At 42.4% G+C, this 27,699-nt stretch overlaps 1 protein-coding gene across 1 annotated transcript; it reads left to right on the forward strand.

Moving 5' to 3' along the window:
• Positions 1–2,159: 2,159 nt before the first annotated feature.
• LOC136857467 (dentin sialophosphoprotein) lies at positions 2,160–23,801 on the forward strand. The gene is made up of 2 exons (XM_067136142.2): positions 2,160–2,231; positions 14,884–23,801. Exons 1-2 carry the CDS (start codon positions 2,178–2,180, stop codon positions 20,164–20,166), a joined length of 5,337 nt encoding a protein of 1,778 aa, XP_066992243.2. The 5' UTR covers positions 2,160–2,177; the 3' UTR covers positions 20,167–23,801.
• Positions 23,802–27,699: the final 3,898 nt, after the last annotated feature.

Below are 27,699 nucleotides of genomic sequence, written 5' to 3' on the forward strand. Positions count from 1 at the left end.
CCCATGCAAATTGAATAGCAAAGAAGCTGGCCAGCGACTGACTTTTTCGTGCCTTAACATAAAAATATCTGAACATGCCTGAAAAGGAACACAAATAGTGCATCTTTTTATCATTAAAATTGAAAAAAAAAACTTAATCTGCGCCGAGCTGAAATGTTCCTTTACCAGCAGTGAATTACAAATATAGTGAATATAAAATAGGAGTTATGACATGATAAGTTCTATGCAATGAATATTTTGCATTTGAGGTAACATTCCATTATATTGACATTTTCACAGTCAATTATTTTGTAAAACTTTTTTTGTTAACGGCATCAAATGCGGCTAGCAATTTTGTACATAATCCGATATTCACCCATTTTAACCGACAACACTAAGATTTACGGACATTTGACAAACGCGCTGGATTAGAGGAGGACAGCGCTAAGCGCAAACGTGGGAGAAGGAAAGAGAGACGAGCAGTCTGAATGGAAAAAGAGAAATGGAGCTATTACGTTTTTCCTAGCATTTTTCCCAATTTTTCTGTTCGTAAAAGCCTTACTCGGACTTCGGCGAATATTTGAAAAAAAAAAAATAATTAGCCGAATTGGTCCAGCCGTTCCCGAGTTTTGCGCTTAGCAACACATTTAGCGATTCATTTTTATTTATATAGATTACGAAATTCTCTACTTTTAAAAACTTCATTCAAGCTTATTCGTCTACTAATATCATTTCACTCCGAAGACCGTAAAAGTAGTTAGTGGCGTAAAGCAAATAACTATACTTATTATTATATCATTTCAAATCGTGCGTGTTTCATGTGTCGTCCATCACCTCATGGCTCGCACTTGCCGTGAACTCCACGTCATTGAAGAAATCAGCGGCCCATCTTATGAGCTGTCCTACCTCACGGATCAGTACTGGGGCCTCTCTTCAGTACGGTGTCTAGAGGACTACATACAGGCTTCCTTCTGGCGTTGTTATTACAAGAACTTGTGCGCTGTCCCGCAGGTTGATTGTAGTAGTGTAAGAAAGCATATGTGGTGGATTCGCAGCTGTGATCAATGGTGTTTTGTAAGAATGTAACGTAGCCTTCGTTGTCCAAGGGGGGTAAAATGAGAGAAGGTTAGATCAAGTGACGATAAGGAGGCAATATTAGAATGAACTGTCTTTGGCGGAGGCATCATGTGAGGCGAATGGAGGAGAATGTTTCCTAGGAAGATAATGGACTTGGCCTTTGAGGGATATAAGAGTGGACGGAGACCTCAGTTTGGGTTGAATGTTTATATTATTTATTTATTTATTTATTTATTTATTTATTTATTTATTTATTTATTTATTTATTTATTTATCTATTTATTTATTTATTTTATTTACTTGACAGTAAGATGTTTAGGAGCTTAGAAGGAATGGTACTGACTCAACTGACGACAGAGCCTGGTTAGTGGTTCATTCACATCTGAAGGTACATGCCAGGTTTTGGAAATAACCATACTGATCACTTTAATGCTGTAGATTGCGCGCCAAAAGCCTGCATTCAATCCGGACCTTGCACGGTGCTCATTTGGAGCTGTTGATGCACACCGGGTATCAGACAACCACCACACCCATTCAGACGCGCAGGTCACCCAGAGGTGTCAACTAAAAAGAGATCACATGGCATCATTTTAATGAGGAATAGTGCATTTTAAGTTACAAACAGATTCGTCGATGCCTTTGTCGTCCCCAGTAGGCAGACCATAAATGTTACAGACATACTTGGTATCTCTCGAACTGTGACCTCGCCTTCGTAGTTCTTCACTTACACCAGCTTCCTATGGCTTGTATTGCCTTCTTCGTTTCGACGGGTCGAATCAGAAATTCTCAGGCCCTCTTAACCTGTCTCCTCGAAAAGCAAGATTTCTTCTAACGAGGAGACAATAAACCCTGGGGCAGCCTTAATACAGAAGTGAGATCGGGATGTGAGACGATATGAGTATGAGCGAGATGTCTGGTGTTAAATTGCCGCTATTAGCAGCTCTGCTTCATGCTCGAAGATAAGGAGTCTCGAAGAGGCTTGTTGTAATAAGAATGTGTGACTCAGAGCGGTTATCTGCGAGCGTGCTGTCAACTGTCATGTAATCAAAGACGAAGATACCGGTCTGGCTATAAAGGTGTTTCCGCTCATCGGAACTGGCGTAGAACGTCTAACCCGGACAATGGTGCGACTCAGATGGATTCTTCTTCCGGTTCTTGTGGCCTGTCTCTACAAGGTGAGTGAGTGTCAGTCGTAAAGAACATCAACTGCATACCAGTTCAAGCTGGAGTAAATATAGCGTTACAGCCGGCCTCCTCAACTCCTCCTTCCACTGTCAGACATTCCCATACGGTTTCTGTCTTCTGTCATCCAGCAACGCGCCCTTTCCCACCTGAACACTTTTTGATAACTTTTCATCTAAAAAATCGTAAATTAAACGGGTATAAGGTCTGAAAAATGACAAAATACTACACCAAATATTTCTGCCAGCTCCCAATCTGTTTACTGAACAAGTATTCCATTATTTGTCACAGAATAATGTCTCGTGATTAATTCTTGCAGAAATCTTCCTCGTGAACAGTCGAGAGTTTCTTCTGAAGACGCAGAACAAAGTTCTTTGCGAAAGGTAAAGACTTTAATCTTATTTCCTTGAAACGGCATAAGCGCAAAAAGCATATATCATGTCTAGAAGTACGGGTCGTGAAAGCATTAATGATAATAATAACTACAGAAATTTGCACGAACAGGAGGTGTTCTCGTTGTTTTCTTTGGAGGGGCTCAGTTCTACTTGTATTCGTATTGGCCAGTCACAACAACACCTGCGACACCTGCCGCAAAAGCGAGCCATTTTTGATAAATTAACCAACAAAATCGTGTAGAATAGTCGGCAACACGTCAAGTTCTTTAATTCTTTGAAATTCACATTGATTGATTAAATGATCTTGACATTCCAGATCTACATTCAACTGCGAAGACCTCCCTTAAACACCATTAAGTTTTCTTTCCCATTTTAAGACCTTTTTTTTCTAACGACGATGTCTTAAAGAAGCATTTTCCATAGCTCCAACAGAAACGCTTTCTTGAATATCTTTACCGATGTTTTAATGTTATATCGGAATCGAGACAATTGAATTATTTCTGTTTTGTATTTTTAATCCTTCTTTTCCTGTTATGCGTAATTCCAGCACACTTCCCCACACAGACGTAAAAACATTACATAAGAAATTAGGAAATTAGGAAATGATCGTTGATTTTAACCTGATATTTATATAGAGGATGCAGAAAGAGTTTGTTTCTCAAATTAAAGAAGTGCTCTATATATATATATTACTCCTCTTGACTTCCTTTTCTGTGCGGTCACATTAAAGACCTGGCGTATGAAAAGCAGCTGACAATGAGGAGGACTTAGTAGCACGGATCGTTTAGGTTCCACATCGTGATCGAGAAGTGCTGGGAATATACCAAAGAATACGCGAATCATTGTTGCGTCGATATGAATTTTTGCCGCTCTGAATTGTTGCCGCCAAGCTAAAGGAAGACATTCTGAACATCTGCTCTGAGGTACTTTTCCCTTTTCGAAAATCAAATGATCATAAATATGTCTCCCATCCATCCACACCTGACATCACATCCTGCACGGTTGTTATGGTTGCACTTCCGTCACACATTTTGTCACATCAAGTTACACAAATTTTCGGATGACCGCCAGCCATAAAACATATTTAGGCTATGTCAGAAAACAAACAATGCAGTTTGATTGCCTGCGAGGTTAAATGTTTAAGCGCGCGTAGCACGCAGAGCTGTGGTTCCAAGTTGACCATGCCATCTAGCACTCCCTTCATTTACGAAACAAAGTGTTTCTGCACCCTGGAGATAAATTGACTTAAACCAAGAGGAACAATGCCCACCCCCTTTCGAAAAATTTATGTTTAAAAATGCCCTAGGTGCATTTATATTTTGTTTCCAGCTTGGAAACTCGGTTGTTACTTTTATAAAAGTTTGTTACAGTATTAATTGTTTTAACAATATTTTTAATGATAGGTAGCATCACATCTTAAAAACACTTGATTATTCCAAGCGTTGACTGAGGTTTCCAACCATTTTATAAACGGACAGTACAAGTTATGAAGCTGATTTTTCTCGAGCATCATGGATTCTAGAAGTTAATTTCGAGAAACAGCAAAGCTAGACTGATTTAAATGTCTGTGCAGAACCCTTATAACTGCTTTCAAGACTATCACCATCTGCCGAGGTTTGGAGCGTCTGCTACAACCAAAACCTCATTTTCGGTTCTTTTCCTTGATTTGTGGTTCAGAATCTCGGGGGTTGGTACGTCAGTCCCTTTCAAATGGATTAAAATTAAGTTTCGAAATGCTCGTCATCTTTGAATGTGATTCCTCATTAAATATAAAATGTAAGGAATTGTCTGGGTCCGCACTGGTAAGGAGTTCCCAACTAATTTTGAGCTAGCAAGTACTGAAAGAAACGAATTTCCTTAACTAAGATACGCCACCACTCCAGAGTAAATAGTGTAATTTTCATTTTACACGACGCTTTGTTTTCGAAATGATGAGAATGAAAGTAAATATGAGTTATTGTTACTTAAATATCTTTTCATTTGATTTTTTTATATTGCCTTTATATCAACCGACACAGATAGGTTTTATGGTGTCGATGAGATAGGAAAGGGCTAGGAGTGGGAAGTAAGCGGCCGTGGCCTCAAATAAGGTATGCCTTGGTGTGAAAATGGGAAGCAACGGGAAACCATCTTCAGGGCTGGAGACAATAATGTTCAAACCGACTATATCTCTGAATCCCTCTGTGTATCCACAACAAACATTACATCTCTTGGTTTATTATTGCGTGAGCGTGCACTCCTGTACGCGGTGGAAGCGTGCAAACTACGATGTACAACTTCTCGGATGGGAATGACAGAATTTGCACTAAGAAATGTAAAATTTGCGTTATTCATTCAGGAAAACGTAATAAATGGTCTACGCTTGGTGTTGCACGCTGTCCCAGTGTTTTTGACTCTCCCAGGTCAATGAGTTTCTGAAAAGAAACCATTTTATTCGATCATCCCCTACAACAGTCTCGTGTAGTTATACCTACTGCCCACACTGCTTGCACTAAAAGTACCGTCCTTTGCAGTTTGAATGTTTTCGTCATTGGCCGTTCTGCAGCGCACACGGCTGTCGTGTGGAGATGGTTGCTAACCTTTGTGTATATGGCCAACACATTTACGATATGTGAATTGATCATTCATCAAAGTTTCATTGAGATTTGTCTCAACGAACCCCTAGATGGGGATGGTTTCCACTGCTTGTCGTAAAAGGCGACTAAAAGGGGCCCCATGGGCTCTTACCATGGGAGCGTCGATTGCCTACCACGCTGATTCCTGACATTGCTTCCACTTAGATGTGCCACGCTCCTCCCTTTCATCTTGTCCATTGATCTTCGTTGGTCAACTCTTGTTCTTATCCGACCCTGACGGTTTCCGAGGACTAGGGTACTTTCATTTTCACGTTTTACATGTTTCGAGGAAATTGGATTATCTTCATAAATCTCATAAACGGGTTTGTAGATAAAGGTTCATATGGTTATGAGGAGTACTCCAGAGAAATAGCAGTTTCATAGGCTAGTCGATGCACTCAATTTGATGCCTCTCAAAAACAATTCTTAGCATGTAAAAAAATTAATCGCTATCAATTTTGGTCTCATTTGATTTCTCTAAGGGGAACTTTGACACCATTTTTCTTTAATAGATTTGCACTGTTTTCTACACCTCACCGTACGGTTACAGACATTACAAATTTGACGTTTGAATACGGGTATCGGAGAAATATTTCTCAAGTGTTGGATTGAATCACGAAACAAGACGTACTACTTACGAGACACACGCTTTCCTTCACCCTGTTCTGACAGAGGTTCCACCCTTCGAAGAAAGAACAAAAGGGGGTGAAAATAAAGGACTAGCTCGGCCTCGGAAACTAATACGCGAGGGTCGGGAAAGAATAGGAGTTGGATAGGAAAGAAAACCTGTCTCATTTCCGTTTTCCCCTTACTTTTTGACACATACAAACGAGAAGCCCAGCCCAATTAGGGAAGGGTAATTGAGGAGCTCTTGAGGTCCACTTTGCATACTGTTCAACTTGCAGGAATACCAATGTGGGTAATATTTGTGTTGCATTTGTGACAAATTTTTTTTTTACAAAACTGAATGCAGCATTCTGTGCGTTAGTGTCTCTAAACCGAATATTTTTCAAAGGTCGTTATTTAATACCACTCCGTCAGGTGAAGAGTATTATTATTATTATTATTATTATTATTATTATTATTATTATTATTATTATTATTACGACAGACTTGGTAAGTGAAGTAGACTGAGCTATTGTTAACACTTTATCATAATTGTAGTCCGGCTCCATGGCTAAATGGTTAGTGTGCTGGCCTTTGGTCACAAGGGTCCTGGGTTCGATTCCTGGCGGGGTCGCGAATTTTAACCATAATTGGTTAATTCCGCTGACACTGGGGCTGGGTGCATGTGTTGTCTTTATCATCATTTCATCCTCATCACAACGCGCAGGACGCCTACGGGAGTCAAATCAAAAGACCTGCATCTGGCGAGCTGAACTTGTCCTCGGACACTCCCGGCTTTAAAAGCCATACTCCATTTCATTTCATTACGATTGTAGTTTGGCATCGAATCTGGGCTTTTGACACGCAATCATTACCCTGCCACGGTGGTAACTCACATTTTTGACAAAGAATCATTGCTACTGAGACCCTCAAAACTACCATTATAGTGAACACATGTGAAATAAGCACTGAATCAAAAGTTGTAAAAATTATACAAAATAACAAGTTCTTGAATTTTCTCCATAAGAAAATCATGCAAGCATGAACATAAACAGCAGATATATACTGAAGTGAATAATAATAATAATAATAATAATAATAATAATAATAATAATAATAATAATAATAATAATAATAATGTGACCAGGCGAGTTGGCCGTGCGGTTAGGGGCCTGCGGCTGGGAGCTTGCATCCGGGAGATAGTGGGTTCGAATCCCACTGTCGGCAGCCCTGAAGGTGGTTTTCCGTGGTTGCCCATTTTTACACCAGGCAAATGCTGGGGCTGTACCTTAATTAAGGCCACGGCAGCTTCCTTCCTACTCCTAGGCCTTTCCTATCCCATCGTCGTCATAAGACCTATCTATGTCGGTGCGACGTAAAGCCATTAGCCAAAAAAGTTACGTGGCCGCAGCTACAGTGTTTTTATTTATCTACATCTGGTTGTTTGCCTGTCAATGTGGACGTTCCGTTTTGCTCTAGGGTTACTAGATGGTAGACCGAATAAATCGGATCTCTCTTGGGCGTCGGTGGTTGAGATTTAATTAATTTTGTCAGGTAAACACCAAATGTGTCACCAGAGATCATTTACGTACCGATATCGTACGACATAGAGTGTTCAATGGACCTTTTTCCGCCCTTCAAAACTCCGACTACCTCCACCGGGTTTGAACACGCTATCCTGGGATGCGAAGGCCGACACTCTAGCACTGATCCACTGATCATCATATCGTCCCTGTCGGGACAAAATCTCCTATGTGAAATATTTTAGCTTAGAACATTGGCCGGTGAGGTTCTGTCATCTAAGGTGCAATATTGTGTGAATATTGTCAAGGCATTCTTGCTCTTCATAATGTATGTGCTGTGGGCCAGTATATCTCCAAAAATATTGTCACATAGGAGGTTCTGTACCGCAACGACGATATATTCCTCCATGAGATATAAAGAAAACTGCACCACCATTATTCCTTGACTAAAGTCATTTTGTCACAACTTTACGTTTAATACGTTAATATGAATCGTCACTGTCACTCGTCAACACTGTTCATGTAAATATATCTCGTAGCTGAGGGTCATCTGAAAATGTGCATGACGGAAGTACAGGCTGTGATGTAAGGTATAGATGGGTGGTCAGACAATGTTACCTAGCAACTGTGCAGGCTCTGATGTAAGGTATGGATGGGTGGTCAGATAATGTTACCTAACAACCGTGCAGGCTGTGATGTAAGTTATGGATGGATGGTCAGACAATGTTACCTAGCAACCGTGCAGGCTGCGATGTAAGTTATGGATGGATGGTCAGACAATGTTACCTAACAACCGTGCAGGCTGTGATGTAAGTTATGGATGGGTGGTCAGACAATGTTACCTAGCAACCGTGCAGGCTGCGATGTAAGGTATGGATGCGTGGTCAGACAATGTTACCTAGCAACTGTGCAGGCTCTGATGTAAGGTATGGATGGGTGGTCAGACAATGTTACCTAACAGCCGTGCAGGCTATTATGTAAGTTATGGATGGGTGGTCAGACAATGTTACCTAGCAACCGTGCAGGCTGCGATGTAAGGTATGGATGCGTGGTCAGACAATGTTACCTAACAGCCGTGCAGGCTATTATGTAAGTTATGGATGGGTGGTCAGACAATGTTACCTAACAGCCGTGCAGGCTATTATGTAAGTTATGGATGGGTGGTCAGACATTGTTACCTAGCAACCGTGCAGGCTGCGATGTAAGGTATGGATGCGTGGTCAGACAATGTTACCTAGCAACTGTGCAGGCTCTGATGTAAGGTATGGATGGGTGGTCAGACAATGTTACCTAACAACCGTGCGGGCTGTGATGTAAGTTATGGATGGGTGGTCAGACAATGTTATCTAGCAACCGTGCAGGCTGCGATGTAAGTTATGGATGGATGACCAGACAATGTTACCTAACAGCCGTGCAGGCTATGATGTAAGGTATGGATGCGTGGTCAGACAATGTTACCTAACAACCGTGCAGGCTGTGATGTAAGGTATGGATGCGTGGTCAGACAATGTTACCTAACAACGTGCAGGCTATGATGTAAGGTATGGATGGGTGGTCAGACAATGTTACCTAACAACGTGCAGGCTGCGATGTAAGGTATGGATGCGTGGTCAGACAATGTTACCTAACAACGTGCAGGCTGTGATGTAAGGTATGGGTGCGTGGTCAGACAATGTTACCTAACAACCGTGCAGGCTGTGATGTAAGGTATGGATGGGTGGTCAGACAATGTTACCTAACAACGTGCAGGCTATGATGTAAGGTATGGATGGGTGGTCAGACAATGTTACCTAACAACGTGCAGGCTGTGATGTAAGGTATGGATGGGTGGTCAGACAATGTTACCTAACAACGTGCAGGCTATGATGTAAGGTATGGATGCGTGGTCAGACAATGTTACCTAACAACGTGCAGGCTATGATGTAAGGTATGGATGCGTGGTCAGACAATGTTACCTAACAACCGTGCAGGCTATGATGTAAGGTATGGATGCGTGGTCAGAAAATGTTACCTAACAACCGTGCGGGCTATGATGTAAGTTATGGATGGGTGGTCAGACAATGTTATCTAGCAACCGTGCAGGCTGCGATGTAAGTTATGGATGGATGACCAGACAATGTTACCTAACAGCCGTGCAGGCTGTGATGTAAGGTATGGATGCGTGGTCAGACAATGTTACCTAACAACCGTGCAGGCTGCGATGTAAGTTATGGATGGATGACCAGACAATGTTACCTAACAGCCGTGCAGGCTGTGATGTAAGGTATGGATGGGTGGTCAGACAATGTTACCTAACAACGTGCAGGCTGTGATGTAAGGTATGGATGGGTGGTCAGACAATGTTACCTAACAACGTGCAGGCTGTGATGTAAGGTATGGATGGGTGGTCAGACAATGTTACCTAACAGCCGTGCAGGCTGTGATGTAAGGTATGGATGGGTGGTCAGACAATGTTACCTAACAACGTGCAGGCTGTGATGTAAGGTATGGATGGGTGGTCAGACAATGTTACCTAACAACGTGCAGGCTGTGATGTAAGGTATGGATGCGTGGTCAGAAAATGTTACCTAACAACCGTGCAGGCTGTGATGTAAGGTATGGATGCGTGGTCAGACAATGTTACCTAACAACCGTGCAGGCTGTGATGTAAGGTATGGATGCGTGGTCAGACAATGTTACCTAACAGCCGTACAGGCTATGATGTAAGGTATGGATGGGTGGTCAGACAATGTTACCTAACAACGTGCAGGCTGTGATGTAAGGTATGGATGGGTGGTCAGACAATGTTACCTAACAACAGTGCAGGCTATGATGTAAGGTATGGATGCGTGGTCAGACAATGTTACCTAACAACGTGCAGGCTGTGATGTAAGGTATGGATGCGTGGTCAGACGATGTTACCTAACAGCCGTGCAGGCTATGATGTAAGGTGTGGATGGGTGGACAGTCAATGTTACCTAACAACAGTGCAGGCTATTATGTAAGGTATGGATGGGTGGTCAGCCAATGTTACCTAACAACAGTGCAGGCTATGTCTTATGGCTGGCAGTCATGTGGAATTAGCAGCCGTCGATACATGGTCATGACCGGGAGACATATTTATGATTATTTGAATTTCACAATGGCCAAAATGGTTTCTTTTTCCTCGCTGTCACTGAAAGTTGCATTTGCTCTAACATTTTTTATAATCTTGATTTTTGCTGAATTTTCTTGCTTAATGTCAGTGACAATGTGTTACTGTTGGCTCCAAAACAGGGCACGGTTGCTTCACTGCTACAAATCGCGCTTGATTAATGGAAGAAACCCTTTCTTGATCAGACGGCAAGGATGTAATGCTGCTGAATATAGGAGCAGCGTGGTCCGAAAGAAGGAATAACAGACTTATGTGTGCTAAACTGATCATTCTTGCTTTTATCTTCTTCCCGAAATACGAATGTAGTGCTGCACACTAATATTCAATTAAGTTGCTGCTTGTAACAATCCAAAATGCATGGGAGTTTTCCTATAGGTGCTAAGAATGTTGAGATAGTGTTAATGAATTTAATGCTCTTCAGAACATTACCGCAAGGACCAATATTTTGGTTGCATTGGTTGTACGAGTGGCCTCTTACAGGGGATATGATTTTTATTGTGATATCATGCGCTTTTGAAATTCATAAATAAAATCTTACAACTGTCATGTTCTTATTTTCTGACCCGCATGAATCTGATACTAGCTCTTACTATCTTCTTGATACTTGTTATTTTTTGCAGATTTGGACATAAGGTTCACGTAGAAATGAACACAGATAATGGGGATCTTTTCTCGCCCCCACTTTCGTAAAAAATAAGTAATATGCACAGCTATACTTTGAAAACATAAAGCTACAAATTCGCTTCTAGAACTTGGCATAATCAAACTTTACCACAAGTGTATCGCTATCTTCCGCCTATACTGAGTTCAGGTACTCTTCTTTCAGGCTCTTGTCCCTGCTTTTCTGAAGGTCGTAGGGAACATTCTTCTCATTTACATTGACATTTGGGACAGTTTCTGTTTCACGACAAGAATTCCTGGTGTCAATTCTGGGGTAACGGAAAGCATAAGGGATACTCTCTTCATCTTGAGACTTTCCCCTCACTCTTCGAAATCATGTTGCTGGAAGGTTCTGTATACGTAACTTAACAATATTAAGATTCGGGTTGTCAAAATACTATCGCTGAGATTTCTTCTGCCCATAATGCGAGCTATTCGAAGGAAGCAAATCATAGTGTATTTTCACCATCCTGTTAAGTTCATGATGTCTTCACCTTTTAAAATAGTTTTCATTCCACTTCGCTTATCTGGAGATCTACTAATAAAATGATTCATTCTTACAATTTCTCTAACATTTTGGAGGGGCCTAGGCGGTAAAGGTGTGCTCGGTTCGCCTGGAAAGACGTGGATTCGAATCCCCGTCAGGAAGTCGAAGAAGTTAAGAAACTAGGTTTCCACTTCCGAAGGTGCACATGGCCGTGAGGTACCAGGTCATTTCCTGGGGGCAAAGGCGGCCGGGCGTAGAGCTAACCACTCTACCCCATCAAGTGACGAGCTTACGAATAGTGGAAGCCTTTACCTTCCACCACTCCAAGGGCCTTCATGGCCTGTACGGAGATGGCTTTGCTCTTAATTTCTTTAACCATTTGTACTCTACACTCGTCTCATCTCAACACTCATTATACAAGTTTCACAAAAGATATTCCTTTGCGCGGGGTTAATAACTCGTCAAGAAATACAACACAGCTTACACGTGCGTCGTGGCGGGAATGCCTTAATGATTACCGAGTAAATAACTCTTAAGATCTTCGCTAACGATGTCTATCGCGGCTCTAAAACAACAACAGAATCCAAACCAAGTTAGCAATAGAAATTATGCATGATTACAGTAAATGAGAGCTGATGATAATCATCGTGACTGCAGATCATCACAGCTCCGTGCGGATGTTATGTGAAGCGAGCTTGCATGTTAGTGTTCACTACTGGAATAGGATTGCTAGAGTCGCGGGGTAGGCGGCCGTTCATACGGTAGTCCTAAATTATTAATTAATTAATCAACTTTAATAATGGATGAAGTTGAAAACTGTATCCATCGTTCTCCATTGAAACGTTCTATGGGCGTAAAAAGAAAATCCGAAACACTCGTTGTTTTTCCGCCTCTGAAATTTCACGAATCAGTCGTCTGATGTCGTTCCCACGGCTTCACGAGTAAGTGCATTGTTTATACACAAAGACACAGGAACTAGGGCGACAGAGCTACGCAGTGATGTCATCCCACTTTCATTTCTAAGTCATCAATTAAAACTAAACTTCATTTCACAATGCAAGGTAAGTTTCATTTTGGATGTTACAGTGTGAGTTTACCCTTTATTAGAGTACAAGGTTGGCAGTTGAGAAATCAATGTTTTTCGTGAAATCTACTTAAGATAGAGTTAACTGTATCGCAAAAGAAATGCGGCCGGTTATGTCATACGATTTCTTCTTCTTTACGAGAAATGTCTCAGCTAAACATATACCTTGTCTTAAACTGCACGTCGCAAACACAAAAACATCGAACATGCAACCGTAAAAAGAAAACACAAAAGCTCTTACCGTGCGTTACCTGCTGCAGATTTTTTCTTAGATTTCGTTAAGAGCTACACATGTTATCCATATAATATCTTATGATAATATTCGTTTGGAAATACACTGCTTCACGTTTTACTTGCACGCCAAAAAAGCTGACATAATGATATCTTCTTCAAAATACCATACCTCGTATAATTTTATACAGGACGTTATAATGACAATCATTCTAATGATTACAGATCATAAACGCCCTCTCATTCAGTGGCGGCCGGTCAGTACGTGCTACCGGGCTCCAGCACGTAGCTTGGAACTGTAAGGAATATTATTTATGTACAGTACAATTATCCTGGTGCCTTTTCGTTTTGAGTACGATATGAATTTGTGTTTTGTGCAAATCAGGACGAGATCTGTCGAACACCTAGCGCCGTTCTCCCGGGGAACAAGGCTCGTGCTCATGTGAAGTGAGCCCTTGCCTGTAGCCTGGAGGAAGCAATACGCAGGCGCACCCAAGTTTGCAACACTCCCCGTAGCCGGCGGAGTATACCGTAAACCGGGATCAACTTTCACTGATCCCGTTTATAGTTACTTCCTCTCCCGCAAGGGGGTAGAATTACTCGATGTCTCCTGCTACCCGGAGCGCAGCGAGGGATCCAGTCGGCCGTGCTTATGTTGAACGTGGTAAGCGAATCAGCCACTAGAGAGTAGCATCGTCTGGGTTCGAAAGTAAAGAGTAAGTGGAGGCAATCTATCTCACGCATGCTTATTAAAATATCCATCTTCCTTTTGTGTCAAAAATAAGGAATTCGTAGGTGACTGACCCTAAATGTTATCCCGCATTACAATGTAATTTACTCTGGTGAAATGAAATAGCGTATGGCTTTTAGTGCCGGAAGTATCCGAGGACATGTTCGACTCGCTAGATGCAGATCTTTTGATTTGATGCCCATAGGCGACCTGCGAGTCGTGATGAGGATGAAATGATGATGACGACAACACGTACACCCAATGATGGTTAAAATTCCAGACCCTGCCGGGAATCGAACCCGGGATCCCTGTGACCAAAGGCCAGCGCGCTAACCATTTAGCCATGGAGCCGGACATTTACTCTGGTAATAGAGGAGGTCTCAGTGAATCAGTTGGCAGCTCTTTTAGTTGCTTTGTGCGGTTTTTAATCTCGCGGTTATATTACTGGTGCGTGTTTTTTCTGTCATTGTGTTAGTGGTAAAGTTTATACGAAGATTTATCAAATTATTTATCCACTGCAGTGTATATAAAGTGAAATTAAATTAGTGTTCTTAGTGGGGATCTATATTCCCACGATTCTATTTGCACTGATGTAAGTTGCGCCATTAGGTTAGTAAAAACAATATTTCTCCAATGAATTATTTATCTCGTAGACAGTTGTCGAAGAATTCATCTACTTCCAAATTAATGTTGTTTTTGTTTGTTCTGAGTTATAAATTGTGAGAAAAGTTGTATTATTATTATTATTATTATTATTATTATTATTATTATTAGTAGTAGTAGTAGTAGTAGTAGTAGTAGTAGTAGTATTACCAAGTTTGAAGTATGCGTTGTTCATCATGGCAATATGCAGATTTAAAACAGCGTATTTAGCTTGTTTTTTGTAGCACGTAGGACGATTTTTTCACGAGCCGCCACTGCTCTCATTACAACATTGCTGTGGATACACTTGTACATAGGTAGTGTAATCTTCCATCCAGTTTTATAATTAAGATTCACGATGATTTGTTCGTGCAGCGAACGCTCAGCTTGTGTGATTTAAACTAAAAGATAATCACTAACATTGTCTAATATCCATGGTGCGACAAAGATGATTACTAAATATTTTAGCGCCTTGTCTGCGAATAAAACAAATTCATGTGTTTGCTGTACAAAGTAATTTGTTTCTTCCATGTTCGCAGATCATCTCACCAGACGCCAGCATCTGGGCTGACGACGATGCTCTGTTCCTTGGAAGCGCCCCCTCACATAACGTGAGGTACAAGCGGAATCTGCACTCTTACAGCTACGCCATTGCAGACGGCCATGGCTACACCTTAGACGTTGATGACAATGTCGACGGTCCGTTCTACGCCTATGGAGTAATGGATGACAGGGACATGTACGACGGTCTGTATACCGGCGCATACGGAAAGGAGGCTGAGTCCATGAATGATGAAAATCTGTTGTCAGCCAGCAGTGGCTTGTCTCTCGATAAAACTAATGGTGTACCTCAGAGTGACTTGGCTGGTGTGACGGAAGTAGGTAGCGGAGGAGGTGTAATTTTGCCCAACACTCAAGTTTCAGCTAACGAAACAGTAGACAATAGTATTTTATCATCTGGAACTAGCCTGCCACAGCAAGAGAAATTCCAGACATCGGGTACGGAAGGAGACGAAGTAAAGTGTGAAGATGACTCATCTACATTCAGCGAAGATGTTTCCTGTGGTATTAAAGGGGCCTCTGGAATATCAAACAACAATCCAGATGTGGAACAAGCAGCTGACGGCCTGAAGGAATCGGGAGCTTTGACAGGAAGTACAGGACAAAGTAATGGCGAAACAGAAGTAAATAATATATTAGGAGAGAATCAGAGTGCTGACAGACAAAATGGTGAAACGATGGAAATTAATACGCGGACAACTGAGGAAGAAGTGAGGGATAAAAATGAATATGCTAACAGTACAGGTGAAAGAAGTTCAATTGTGGCCAGTGATGGGGCAAATTCTACCGATGAAAAGCACCAAACGGGTAGTGTAAACGAGGCAACAGATGAATTAGGAGGAACAAACCCAAACCCTGAAATGAATGAAGCCTCCAATGGAGAAAGCACAGTGGATGGAGAACCAACAGCTGAAAGTTCAAGTGATGTCGCTGAGGGAACAAGTGTTGATGATATCCAAGCTACTGAGAATGTGCCAACTGAAGATAGATCAAATAATGTTAACCAGGACACAAACAACGAATCTGAAATTGCTAGTGGTATGGAAAACAATACAAGTGGAACTGCGATGGGAGATAAAGTTGGGGAATCGAATGCTGATATCGACCAGCTCTCAAATAATCCTCCTCAGATAGGAACCACCAAAGGAAATTCAGAGATTAACAACGCGGAAGAAATAACAAATGAAGGACAGGAGACGAACGGTGGCATGATTGAAAACATGAGGGATGGGGTGGAACGTAGAGCTGATGGTGAATCTACAGCTCTCGATGATGCGAGAGAAGGAGAAACTAGCAATAGTACAGAAGGAGAAGAGGAGATGTCTGGCAGTCAGAATGAAGGTAGGGAAGGTACGACATCTGGAGGAAACTCTACCACTGACAGTTCTAACAGCGCCACTTACAAACACGAATCTGGAAATACGGAAATAGAAGTCAGTGGGGCTACGCAGGGGAGTAGGACTTCGGAAGGCAGCAACGGAGGTGTGGTGGTGCAGGAACCAGGGTCACCTGCGGAAAGCGCTGTAGCAGACGACGCTCAGGATAATGAGCAGCCAAATCCTGCGACTAGCCAAGGGGGAGTTCCTGCAGCTAAGGAAGAGGATGCCGAGGTCTCTAATGAGGGTCAAAACGACGATGTTGGGACCAGTGGAATACCAGCTGACGAGCAGCGTATTGGTGTTGGTAGCCTCACTGAACAGAAACAAGATGCTGGAGAAGCTAATGAGGAACAAGCCAGCGGAACTTTGGAATATAACGTACAGAACAATGGTAATGTGGTACAAGATGAGGCTGTTACTGATCAACTTCCGAGCGAAAATAACGGTAAAGAAACCGACCGTTCTGAAGTGACCGGAGATAAAGTGGAGGAAGCGAGTGATGGTAGTCCTGCAGTAAGTGTAAGCGAACGAAGAGGAGAGCAAGAGCAAACTGTCGGGCTAAATGAAGAACGTGAGGAGGTTTATGACCGTGGTGGCGACGTCACATTGCCTGTAAACAAAGAGACAGGAGAACAACAATCAACTGGTGTTGAAAACAGCAACGTTACTCCTGAACAATCATTCACCAGTCAGGTTGGTGATACAACCGTAGAACATGAATCACCTAGTAATAAAAATTATGAAGTCAATGTTGGTAATCCTGAAGAAGCCTCCCTCAATCAGGTGCAAACCGCAGTTGGTGAAACTCCAGGTGAGGCAAGAAACGATGACGCCGTAACAGTGAGTGAGGGACTACCTGGCGAACAACAGAACGATGAAAGTGATCAAGGTCAAGTTCCAGGTCACGAAATCCTCAGCGAGCTACAAAGCTCCGGAACTAATGGACATAGAGAGAAAGAATCAGTATCCAACGTGACTGTTGGTAACCATGAGGAAAGTACCCTAAGTCAAGCTTCTGGAGGCAGTGAAACTGTACAAATTACCGGAACTAATGGAGAGAGGAAGGAAGAATCAATGTCCAACGTAGATGAGGTAACGACTGTTGGTAACCGTGAGGAAGGTTCTCCAAGTCAAGCTTCTGGAGGAAGTGAAACTGTACAAACCACCGGAACTAATGGAGAGAGGGAAGAATCAATCTCCAACGTAGATGAGGTAGCGACTGTTGGTAACCCTGAGGAAGGTTCTCTAAGTCAAGCTTCTGGAGGCAGTGAAACTGTACAAACCACCGGGACTAATGGAGAGAGGGAGGAAGAATCAATCTCCAACGTAGATGAGGTAGCGAATGTTGGTAACCCTGAGGAAAATTCCCTGAGTCAAGCTTCAGGAGGCAGTGAAACTGTACAAACCACCGGAACTAATGGAGAGAGGGAGGAAGAATCTAGCTCCAACGTAGATGAGGTAACGACTGTTGGTAACGCTGAGGAAGGTTCTCTAAGTCAAGTTTCTGGAAGCAGTGAAACTTTACAAACCACCGGAACTAATGGGGAGAGAGAGGAAGAATCAATCTCCAACGTAGATGATGTAGCGACTGTTGGTAACCCTGAGGAAGGTTCTCTAAGTCAAGCTTCTGGAGGCAGTGAAACTGTGCAAACCAACGGAACTAACGGTGAGAGGGAGGAAGAATCAATCTCCAACGTAGGTGAGGTAACGACTGTTGGTAACCCTGAGGAAGGTTCTCTAACTCAAGCTTCAGGAGGCAGTAAAACTGTACAAACCACCGGAACTAATGGAGAGAAAGAGGAAGAATCAATCTTCAACGTAGGTGAGGTAACGACTGTTGGAAACCCTGAGGAAGGTTCCCTAAGTCAAGCTTCTGGAGGCAGTGAAACTGTGCAAACCAACGGAACTAATGGAGAGAGAGAGGAAGAATCAATCTCCAACGTAGGTGAGGTAACGACTGTTGGTAACCCTGGGGATGGTTCTCTAAGTCAAGCTTCTGGAGGCAGTGAAACTGTACAAACCACCGGAGCTAATGGAGAGAGAGAGGAAGAATCAATCTCCAACGTAGGTGGGGTAACGACTGTTGGTAACCCTGAGGAAGGTTCTCTAAGTCGAGCTTCTGGAGGCAGTGAAACTGTACAAACCAACGGAACTAACGGTGAGAGGGAGGAAGAATCAATCTCCAACGTAGGCGAGGTAACGACTGTTGGTAACCCTGAGGAAGGTTCTCTAAGTCAAGCTTCTGGAGGCAGTGAAACTATACAAACCAACGGAACTAAGGGAGAGAATGACGAAGAATCAATCTCCAAAGTAGATAAGGTAGCGACTATAGGTAACCCTGAGGAAAATTCCCTGAGTCAAGCTTCTGGAGGCAGTGAAACTGTGCAAAAGGACGGAACTCTTGAGGAAGGGCAAACAACTGGAATCACTGATCAAGTTAAGGAAGCAAGTAGAAGTAATAATGAAGACAATGGACCAACTCGAGTTTCTTTAGATTTTCCTGTTGAAGACAGTGCCGGTGTGAATGATGACAGACGGACAGCGGCCGATGAGTCCACTGTTGCTACAGTGGAAGAGGCGACTCACCAGGTGGCGGAAAACAACGAAAGTACTGGCGGCGAGGTAACAACCCTTAACAATGCTGAAGAGAGAAGTGTGGATATCCCTGCAGACGTTGGGCCTCCTGATGAGGGAGTTGCTAAGGGTGATCTGAAAACAACTGATGAAGAGGGTGTCAAAGAAGACAAATCAGTCAAGGGAGAAACAAAAATCCTTGCTCAAGGAGCAGAGGAGGCTAGACAGATTCCTGAGAATAGTAGAAATCCCGCGGAGAGCACAGATGTTGAGAGTAATCAACAGAATGTGAGTGAAGATGCCAAGAAACCATTAGAGGGTGGATCAGAAGCTCGAAGGGGTATCAGTTCAGAGAATGATACTGATTCAAAAAATCTTGGAGTAGAGAAATCTGCCACTGAAGCAGTAATTCTTACAGAGACTCGGGGATCTGGAGTGAACGAAGAAAAGATGGGAAAATTAATACAGGGAGGGGAAAATGAGGCTTCTCCTAAAGCACAAAATCCTCTTACAGCTGAGCAGGATGAAGTCCAAGAGGGAGGAAAGGTAGAAGAAGGAAGTGAAGATGTTGAGGTAGTGCACGTGGGTGGGAAAAATGCTGGTACTGGTGGCGTCAGTGGTAAATTGGTGAGCGCTCGGAGTGAAGATGACCGCTTGCCGGATGAACTCGTGGTTATTGTTAACGAATACTTGAGACGAGAAGCAGCCATCAGGAACAATGCAGGCGCACAGGCTGAAGTAGGGGATCTATCCAGCACAGGGGGAGGAGTTCAGTGCAGTTGCGATCACCATGCTGAAGACATAAGCAACAATCTTATCAACAGTGATTGCAGCCAGTGCTGCCCCTGTGCGGATGACGACTGCCCGGGGTGCGACGAGTATTACGCCGACCTGCCACTTTGTCCGCTGTGTCGGCAGGAGTATTACTCAGCGCAGGTCGCTCAGCGCAGCCCGCACACTATCATGCCTCCTATTGACTATTCTCGGGGTAGAATCTGTAAACGACATAGAAATGCTAAATACAAGAAAAGTTTACAGGTATCGCCGTTCATTAGGAAAGTTCTCAGAGCCTTATCCTACACCTCGAACAATGTGTACAAACAAGAAGTATTCAAACCAGTCGCCTACGATAAGAAGAGAAGAAAGACAGTGGATCATCGTCCTCTGCCCTTCATAATAGAGAGGTATTTCTCCATCTACGGAAAAACCAAACCAATTTCCAACAAGTCCGTAAAAATGTTGTACTATAATCAGAAGAATGGAAATCGACCTAAGGTGTATAAGTTGGACAAGCTGCAAAATACGTGAATTGCCTTCACATTCTTCGTTAGGTTAATAACGCACCGGGTGAATGGTATCAGTATCGACTAAACGTTCTATGCAGACTGGAGGAAACCACTTAGATATTTCATGCTAAATAACACTCGGTATGACTTCAGTGGGCGAGGACAGTCGAGTTGTTTATGAAAAATGCTGTTCCTTATCCACAAGACTCCCCTTTGCTCTGCAACGACAAGTTTTGTTATTGAAGTCGAAGAAACACTCCACTGCTGCGTGAGATTAGATTTATAGGACAAGTCTCCAACGATCTGGAAGGAGGAAAGCGTGCAGCAGGCAATGAGGTTTCCAGGTTTCTTCATTAAAGGTTCTGAGGGAATGGTTTTGTTATATGCCGTGTAGATCTCGTATGGATCAACTAAAGTATTTTAGGCAGGAGATAACATTCATATGACATTTTGTTTGTACTTTTTACACTGTTTCAATACGCAGGTGTTATCGACATTGTTTATGAAGAGATGCCTCCATATTTGGAGCTTTCATTCATAACGACACTGACACGTCACGTGACGACACAGCCAAACAAAGTTTTCTGCCACTTCACACAACACGAGGGTCATCCGAGCAGAGTGACTGGTGATCTCATTTCCCTTGGTCAGTGTTCTCGGGCCCTGAGTTGTTCTAAATCCTCCTCCTTCGATCTTCCCTGCTAAGGCAATTCACGGGTAAGGGTTCTTCACCCCCATTCAAAGTCACAGAACAACACGAAAACTGGGACGTAAAACAGATAATATGATTATTTATTGTGTGATTTTGGCAAGAAACTACCGGTAAAGTCTTCGAGCCCACCCAAGGTCAAACCTCGACGGTAACTATCGTATACAGGGCCTCAAGGCTACTAGAAACGTAACGAACTGATATTCATGGCAGCGAACCTGTTAAATACAAGTTAGTTTCCGCTTGGCCTCCTGTGCAGCTTTAATTTCGAACTGGGGAAAAGTATTTTCATTTGTGTCACTTTATTGTCTTTATTGGGGTAAAAACATCAACGAGGTTGTAACCGAGGTTATGAGGGTATTTAGGAGTTGTAGTACGAACGTCTCTGGTAAGACCCCAATTACAGTATCGTTCTAGTGAGTGTGGGACCTACACCTGGATTACTTGATACAAGAAAGGTTTCTTTTTTTTTTCTTTTTTGCTAGTGGCTTTACGTTGCACCGACACAGGCAGGTCTTATGGCGACCGACGATGGTATTGGAAAGGCCTAGGAGTTGGAAGGAAGCGGCTTTAATTAACGTGCGGCCCCAGCATTTGCCTGGCGTGAAAATGGGAAACCACGGAAAAGCATCTTCAGGGCTGCCGACAGTGGGATTTGAAGCCACTATCTCCCGGATGCAAGCTCACAGGCGCACGGTATACAAGAAAGGAGACGAGCTGCTCGACTGAGATGAGTAGAGAGAAGGCGTGACAGATACTACTAGACGAATAATCTTGAGGGGAGCTTTCAAAAGTAGGAGAACTCATGAAATAAGGAGAAAATAGGAATTCAAGGGGACGTATTGGGGCAGATATTCATTTGTGGCGGGAGTAATTAGGGATTAGAATAATAAAGGGAAATTCTTGATATATTTCCAAGTTTTGTGAAATCTTCATAGAAAAGAACAGGTAAACAACTTATAGGGAATCTGTCACCTGCTAAATATAGATGGATGTTGAATAATGATAATCCATGCTTGGGAAAACTGTTCGCGAATGTTGGCCCCGATTTGCCCTGTTGAATTCGAACTTAAATCTTTCCCATCGAAGACTCTATTCAAGCTCATTCCTCTGATAATATCATTGCACCCCACTAAGGAACACAGCTCGTCTCCTTCCCAGGCGAAAGTCTGCAACATTTCAGCAACACTACTCCACTGTGCAGCTTTCCTTTGTTTTCAAATCTCGAATCATGTAATCCTGGTAAGTGTTCCATTCACTATACCGGTACTCTATTGCAGTGACTTACACACCATGTCTTTTGCGTTGCAAATAACTTCATGTGTATTTGCAAGCTCGCTAGTATGATTGCCTTAATAAAGATCTTTACTTACAGTGATACTCTTGAGGTGCTTCCACCCAATCAACACAACACTGGCAGGAGTTTTCCTCTTAGCAAATCTTCCATCCCGTCTTTATACGCCGCTTTCCATCTACTGTGTGTCTTACAACATTGTCTAGGTCTCTTTGTAGTCGCTCACAAACCTGTAAGTTATTGTTAGTCTACACAATATAACATCATCCACAAATTACACTCTTTTACTCTATCATTCGTATGTATAACAAAACATAAAGGTCTTCCTTTCACCTGCTGACATTCCCCTGTGCATTAGTTACTTTAGACATGTTCAGTATCCTTACACTCACTTCTTATTGCTGCAGAACTTCGGTACTGAAACAGATCGGCGGGTAACAATAGCGCATGCGCCGCCCGCCCTATCTAGGGAGACCTCACGTTTGATTCCCAGACAGGTGAAGGATTTTTCCAGAGTTCACTCAGCTTACGTGAAAATAATTTAAGAGCTATCTGATGGTGAGGTAGCGTCCCCGGCGGTCAGTTAATAGGCCAAGAGCCGTGTCGGTAGGATACAGGCATTTGGACTGCCCATTAACTATAAAACCGAATGTATTCCTTTCCGCCCTTCAAAAATACGACTACGCCTGCGGCCTTGAACCCGCTATGCTGGAATTGAGAGGTCTAAGTTCTAAGAAGGGAACTGTGGGTTCGGCCTACCAGCTTGGGTTAATGATCACTTTAGTGACAAATAAATGGGTGGGTGGTTGGGACGTACTGCATCAAATATTGATAATTCAACACTTTACAGCGGAAATTAGATTTTACAACACGAACAAGGTTCGACCATCTACAAACCTATTACATCGCTTATGGGATGCAGTGGTGTTTCATTTTTACAAGCGACGACAAACTTCCAAGATACTCCATAGCGAAACATTAAGGATCACAGTTGCGGTAAAGAAGAGGAAGGGGCAAATGCATTACTTACAATACTGATGCTTTCTCGGTCTGTAATTGTTGACATGAAACAAGGTGAAATCTGCTCCGCGTGTTCAGAACAAATTTTGTCCGTTCACGAGGAAACACAGCTTATTACCACAACTACTGCTTGCTCTTTATTCCATTACCTTAGTAAGGTGAAACTTGGTAATCGTGCCACTATTGCAGCCCATGAGCGATGTGATGGAAGCTGTCACTAGCACAAACAAGGATACTATAAACAACGGCAGACGTCTTGCCTCCAAGACTCACGAGATGCATCCACTCGACTTCACCGTCTTGTAGATCGACTTCCTGTTATTCGACTGATCCCTCATGTCGGTAACAATATTCATAAAACTGCCTGCAGCACTAGCGCGGGATGGAAAATAGAGACAAATTAGTGGCCAGACAGTCTTAAGCTGATGGACTGACATATCTTGTTGAATCGCTTCCTGGATTCTCAGAGGCGATTCCTCACAGAAACCAAGACTGCCGTGATATCTAGGATATTTGGCGATGGACTAACACATTGTTAAGCTATTTATTTAAAGTGTTTGCTTGTCATACATGTGTACGACAAAGTTGAAAGCCATTGTAAATTATAAAATGAAAATAAACTTTCTTAAAACTGTTCTGTTCTTTGACATAGGAATTCCTCAAATCCCTTAACAAAGCAAGACAATGTATACTGTTGAATGTTCCCTACACCCAATAACTTATTTCCTTGATAACAGTATGACTAGTGTTGAGGGTAATATGCACTAAAATCCTAAAATACGCAGCCAAATATGGTGTAAAAAATGCTCAATGCCAAAAGACAAGGTATGACATCGCTAACACTTTGAAGCTACTATGTTCATTGTCCCGGCAACACTTGTTCTACAACTCAGTGACAGGAACAGAACGTACCAGCATACCATCTTACATTAGATGTTCAAAATTCCCTCCGTTCGCGTCATGGCACCTTCACTGGGACAGATCAGAGGCCGGCCGGCTGAAGGAAATGTTTCATATGGTATGATTCTGAGTATGAGGACATTGCACTCACGTCGTATGTGCCAATGGCCACTTTCTTTGTAATTATCTTGGGTAGAGAGGATGGCTCAACAATGATTCCATTACATGTGCCTCGCTGCAATTCTAGGCAAAGGTATGTTTTCCATTTACCTTGGAAATAAAGTGCTTCCGAATCCACGTCTATATATATTCTCTTCTTCTACCCGTTAGTAACGTAAATCTGTTTCCCCTGCATTTTCCCTGTGTTTTCACCGGATATCTTCATTGTCCTGCTGGGATATGAAAGTAACGACCCGAGCCAATCAGCCAGTCTGCCTACGTTCATCAGGGACTTGAGCGCTCCAGTTTCTAAACACTTGCAACATCGAAAGGAGCTTGGTAAAAAAAAAACTTAATCTCTTGCAACAAACAAGAACTTCACTGTCCGCTGTTCTTTCCAAGCACCTTTGCCATTTTCTACTTCACACCACCGCTATTTTCCACTAGCTGCATCCACACTTACGAATACAGTATCAGGAAGTTTCTCGTCCACTCTGGTATATTAATTAAGGGAGCTGTACTACGGACTACGAACATTTGATTTTATCTGAACATCCCCAGAGGAAGATTTGTCCTGTGCTCATACGACATGCCGGAAGTAGTTTCCTAGATTTCAATTTAACAATGTTTCTTTAGGAGACAAATGTGATACGGGCGAGCAATGAGTATTGACGTCGAAGGTCTAAAGGAGTTATCTGGAAACAACATAACTCCGTTGTGTGAGAAACCATCCCAGCGCCTGCCTCTCATTTCCTCCAACGACTTATGACGAGAAAAGGGAGTTCTCATAGCACAAAACACGTTAACCTGGCCTACTGGGTAATAACCCGGTCTGCATTTGGTGGGGTTGAATTGTTTCTTCGTGGCGGGAGCCTCAGTTCACAGAAATAGTGTTTACAATTTGACGGCCTTAAGGAAGTTACTGAAGAAATAGGCCAGAACTTGGAAACTCATCTTCCGACATGAGAACGGCATACAGGCGCGTTGATTAGGAAGTACTAGCCCTTCCACTCGATCATTTTTCTACCTGTTTAGATTCTTCAGGTTCATGAAATGGTTCAGCTACATAGCTTTGGGTGTTTCTCCCTCGTTATCGGATTACGAGTCTTTTGGTGAGGCCATGAGTATGAGGACATTGCACTCACGCCGTAGATGTGCCAATGTCTTCTTTCTTTGTAAGTGTCTGACGGTAGAGTAGATGGCTCAACATTGATTCCATTACATGTGCCTCGCCGCAATTCTAGGTAAAGGTATATTTTCCATTTACCTAAAGTGGCTCAGGCAAATTTATCACTAAAATTACTCACTCCCGTCTAAAATTAGACGTATCCTAAAGGCCTCCAACTTCTCGGCGGGTTCGAGCAGCCTCTGGAAGCTGCACAAGTACAACCCGCGGCCGTCATGCGAGACGTGTTTGGTATCTGTCCCTAGGGAGCACTGCTCAGCTCTAGCTTCAGCACTGAGGGAAATCAAGTGGCAAGTTTACAAAGAAGTTCACTGTGTTCTTCTACGGGGTCGAATAGAAGAGCCGACATCATTGGCATTTATCCAAAAAGGCACACTGCTTTAGTGTTGGGCCCCACCATTCGTTTCGAAAAAGACATTGAGCAGGCGATTGAGGGTGACAGAGGAAAGAACCATACCTCCCATATTTAACCAACATCCGAATTCAGCATTGGTCAGTTAAAGGATTGCTTTTTGGTAGCAGGGGATGAACTACAAAATACACCTGCAATATCTTGGAAGGGTGAGATCTCCTCAGAGATACACTGAACAACATTATAATAGGCGTTCTACACCACTACCTCTATGTTTCATAATTGTTAATGTAGGACACTTTGTGTGATAATCCCATGTGAATATGTTGCATTCCGTAAAGTCAAGCAGTGTTTTTATTTGTGTATAAAAATAATTTATTTTTCCCAAGTTGTAACATTACTTATACTAGCGTTTTTTGTAAAATTCAACATCCCTTGTGGTCACACACAGAACGTGTGCTCATGTTCTTGTCAAATGTGTAAGTGTGTCAGATTTAGTTTTATAAGGCAAATTATCAAGGTGTTGCAAATATGTCGCTAGGTTTAGTTTAAACTTGGTTATTATTTTAGGAAATTAGTTTTATTTTTTAAGGCGTATTTGTTGTATATATTGTTTTATTGAATCGTCTACAATTGGGTAAATAACCTGTTATCACAAATATCTACAATATTTACTGGATGGTAAACGTGTAGCTTTCTCAGATGACAGCAGAAACATAACAGATACTGCAACATTTTAGAATTCTTAAGCTGCCAACAAGTTATTGATAATCTTGGAAAATATTGTGCGAAATAAAGCTTATGTAGTAAAACAAGGTCATAACTTTGTGTTTCCCTGACTGTACTTCAAGATCTATGATAATAATTAAAAAGTAGAGTGTGGTTTAGTTAGATTGCTTCCCTTAGAAATGCCCAAGTAAACAAAACATTCGTGCAAGGTCATGGCTGCGAGGTATTGCCACTACTGTAGACTCTGCAGATTCTTTAAATGACGTAACGTACTTCCTGCAGAACATACTAATGAACATGTCCTATTCTTTCAAGGTGTTTACATCAGTGTATTAATTATTCACTGTTTATTATTTCTTTCTTTCCGTTATGCCCATTCATAGAGTGCGCTTAAACTTGTCCTTTGCCTTGATGACTTTCGCTTTCCCTATTATTCCAAAATCTGTTCATGAACTTACTGGGTTCCCTCTTCCGTCCTTCTGACCACTTTGTACCAGTCCTGCTGCTGGTTTTAACCGCAAATGTGTGTTTATTTATCGAGGTCCCGAAGACTTCGCGATTTCTCATGACGTCTTCCCCGATGTTCAAATCATTTAGGTCTTCTCTTGTTTCATCAAGCCAATTTATTATCCTGTTTAGAGAATGTATTAGATTGAATAATCTTCTTAGATAACTCATGCTAACGATACAGAGAAGAAGAGCTAAATTCACTGACTACATCTTGTGACTTAAAACGTCTCTTACCAATCTGCTGGAAGGGAACATCATGGGGAAGAACGGTCGATGACGCGTGAGGAAAAAATTTCAAGACGTGGCGCAGAATCTTCATTATGGATCCTACTATGAGGACAGAGAACAGTGGTTGCATCGCCTTTAGACACTGATCATGATATTCTTGCGTGTCTATTACTATCTATCCTAAAAAGGTGTCCAAAAAATCAAACGTCTTTTCTTTACAGTACTGATGAATATCTCTGTGGCTACAGAAGTCCGCAGTTCTCCTTTTGATCCAAATAGCATTTTCTTCTGTGGGGCCGAAACTTTCCTCAAGAATTTTAAGTTCTTGTTTTTCAATATCTGCATTTTTTGGATGACCTCCTAAAATTAGAGTTTCTGATGTATATAGAGTTTCTGGTACGCTGTCTGTTCCGTAATGTTTCAATTTAGCATTACATAACATCACTAGGTTATTGTAGTGATCCTATG

The sequence above is a fragment of the Anabrus simplex genome, chromosome 1 (genome assembly GCF_040414725.1).
Source record: "Anabrus simplex isolate iqAnaSimp1 chromosome 1, ASM4041472v1, whole genome shotgun sequence".
In the NCBI taxonomy this organism is placed as follows: Eukaryota; Metazoa; Arthropoda; class Insecta; order Orthoptera; family Tettigoniidae; genus Anabrus; species Anabrus simplex.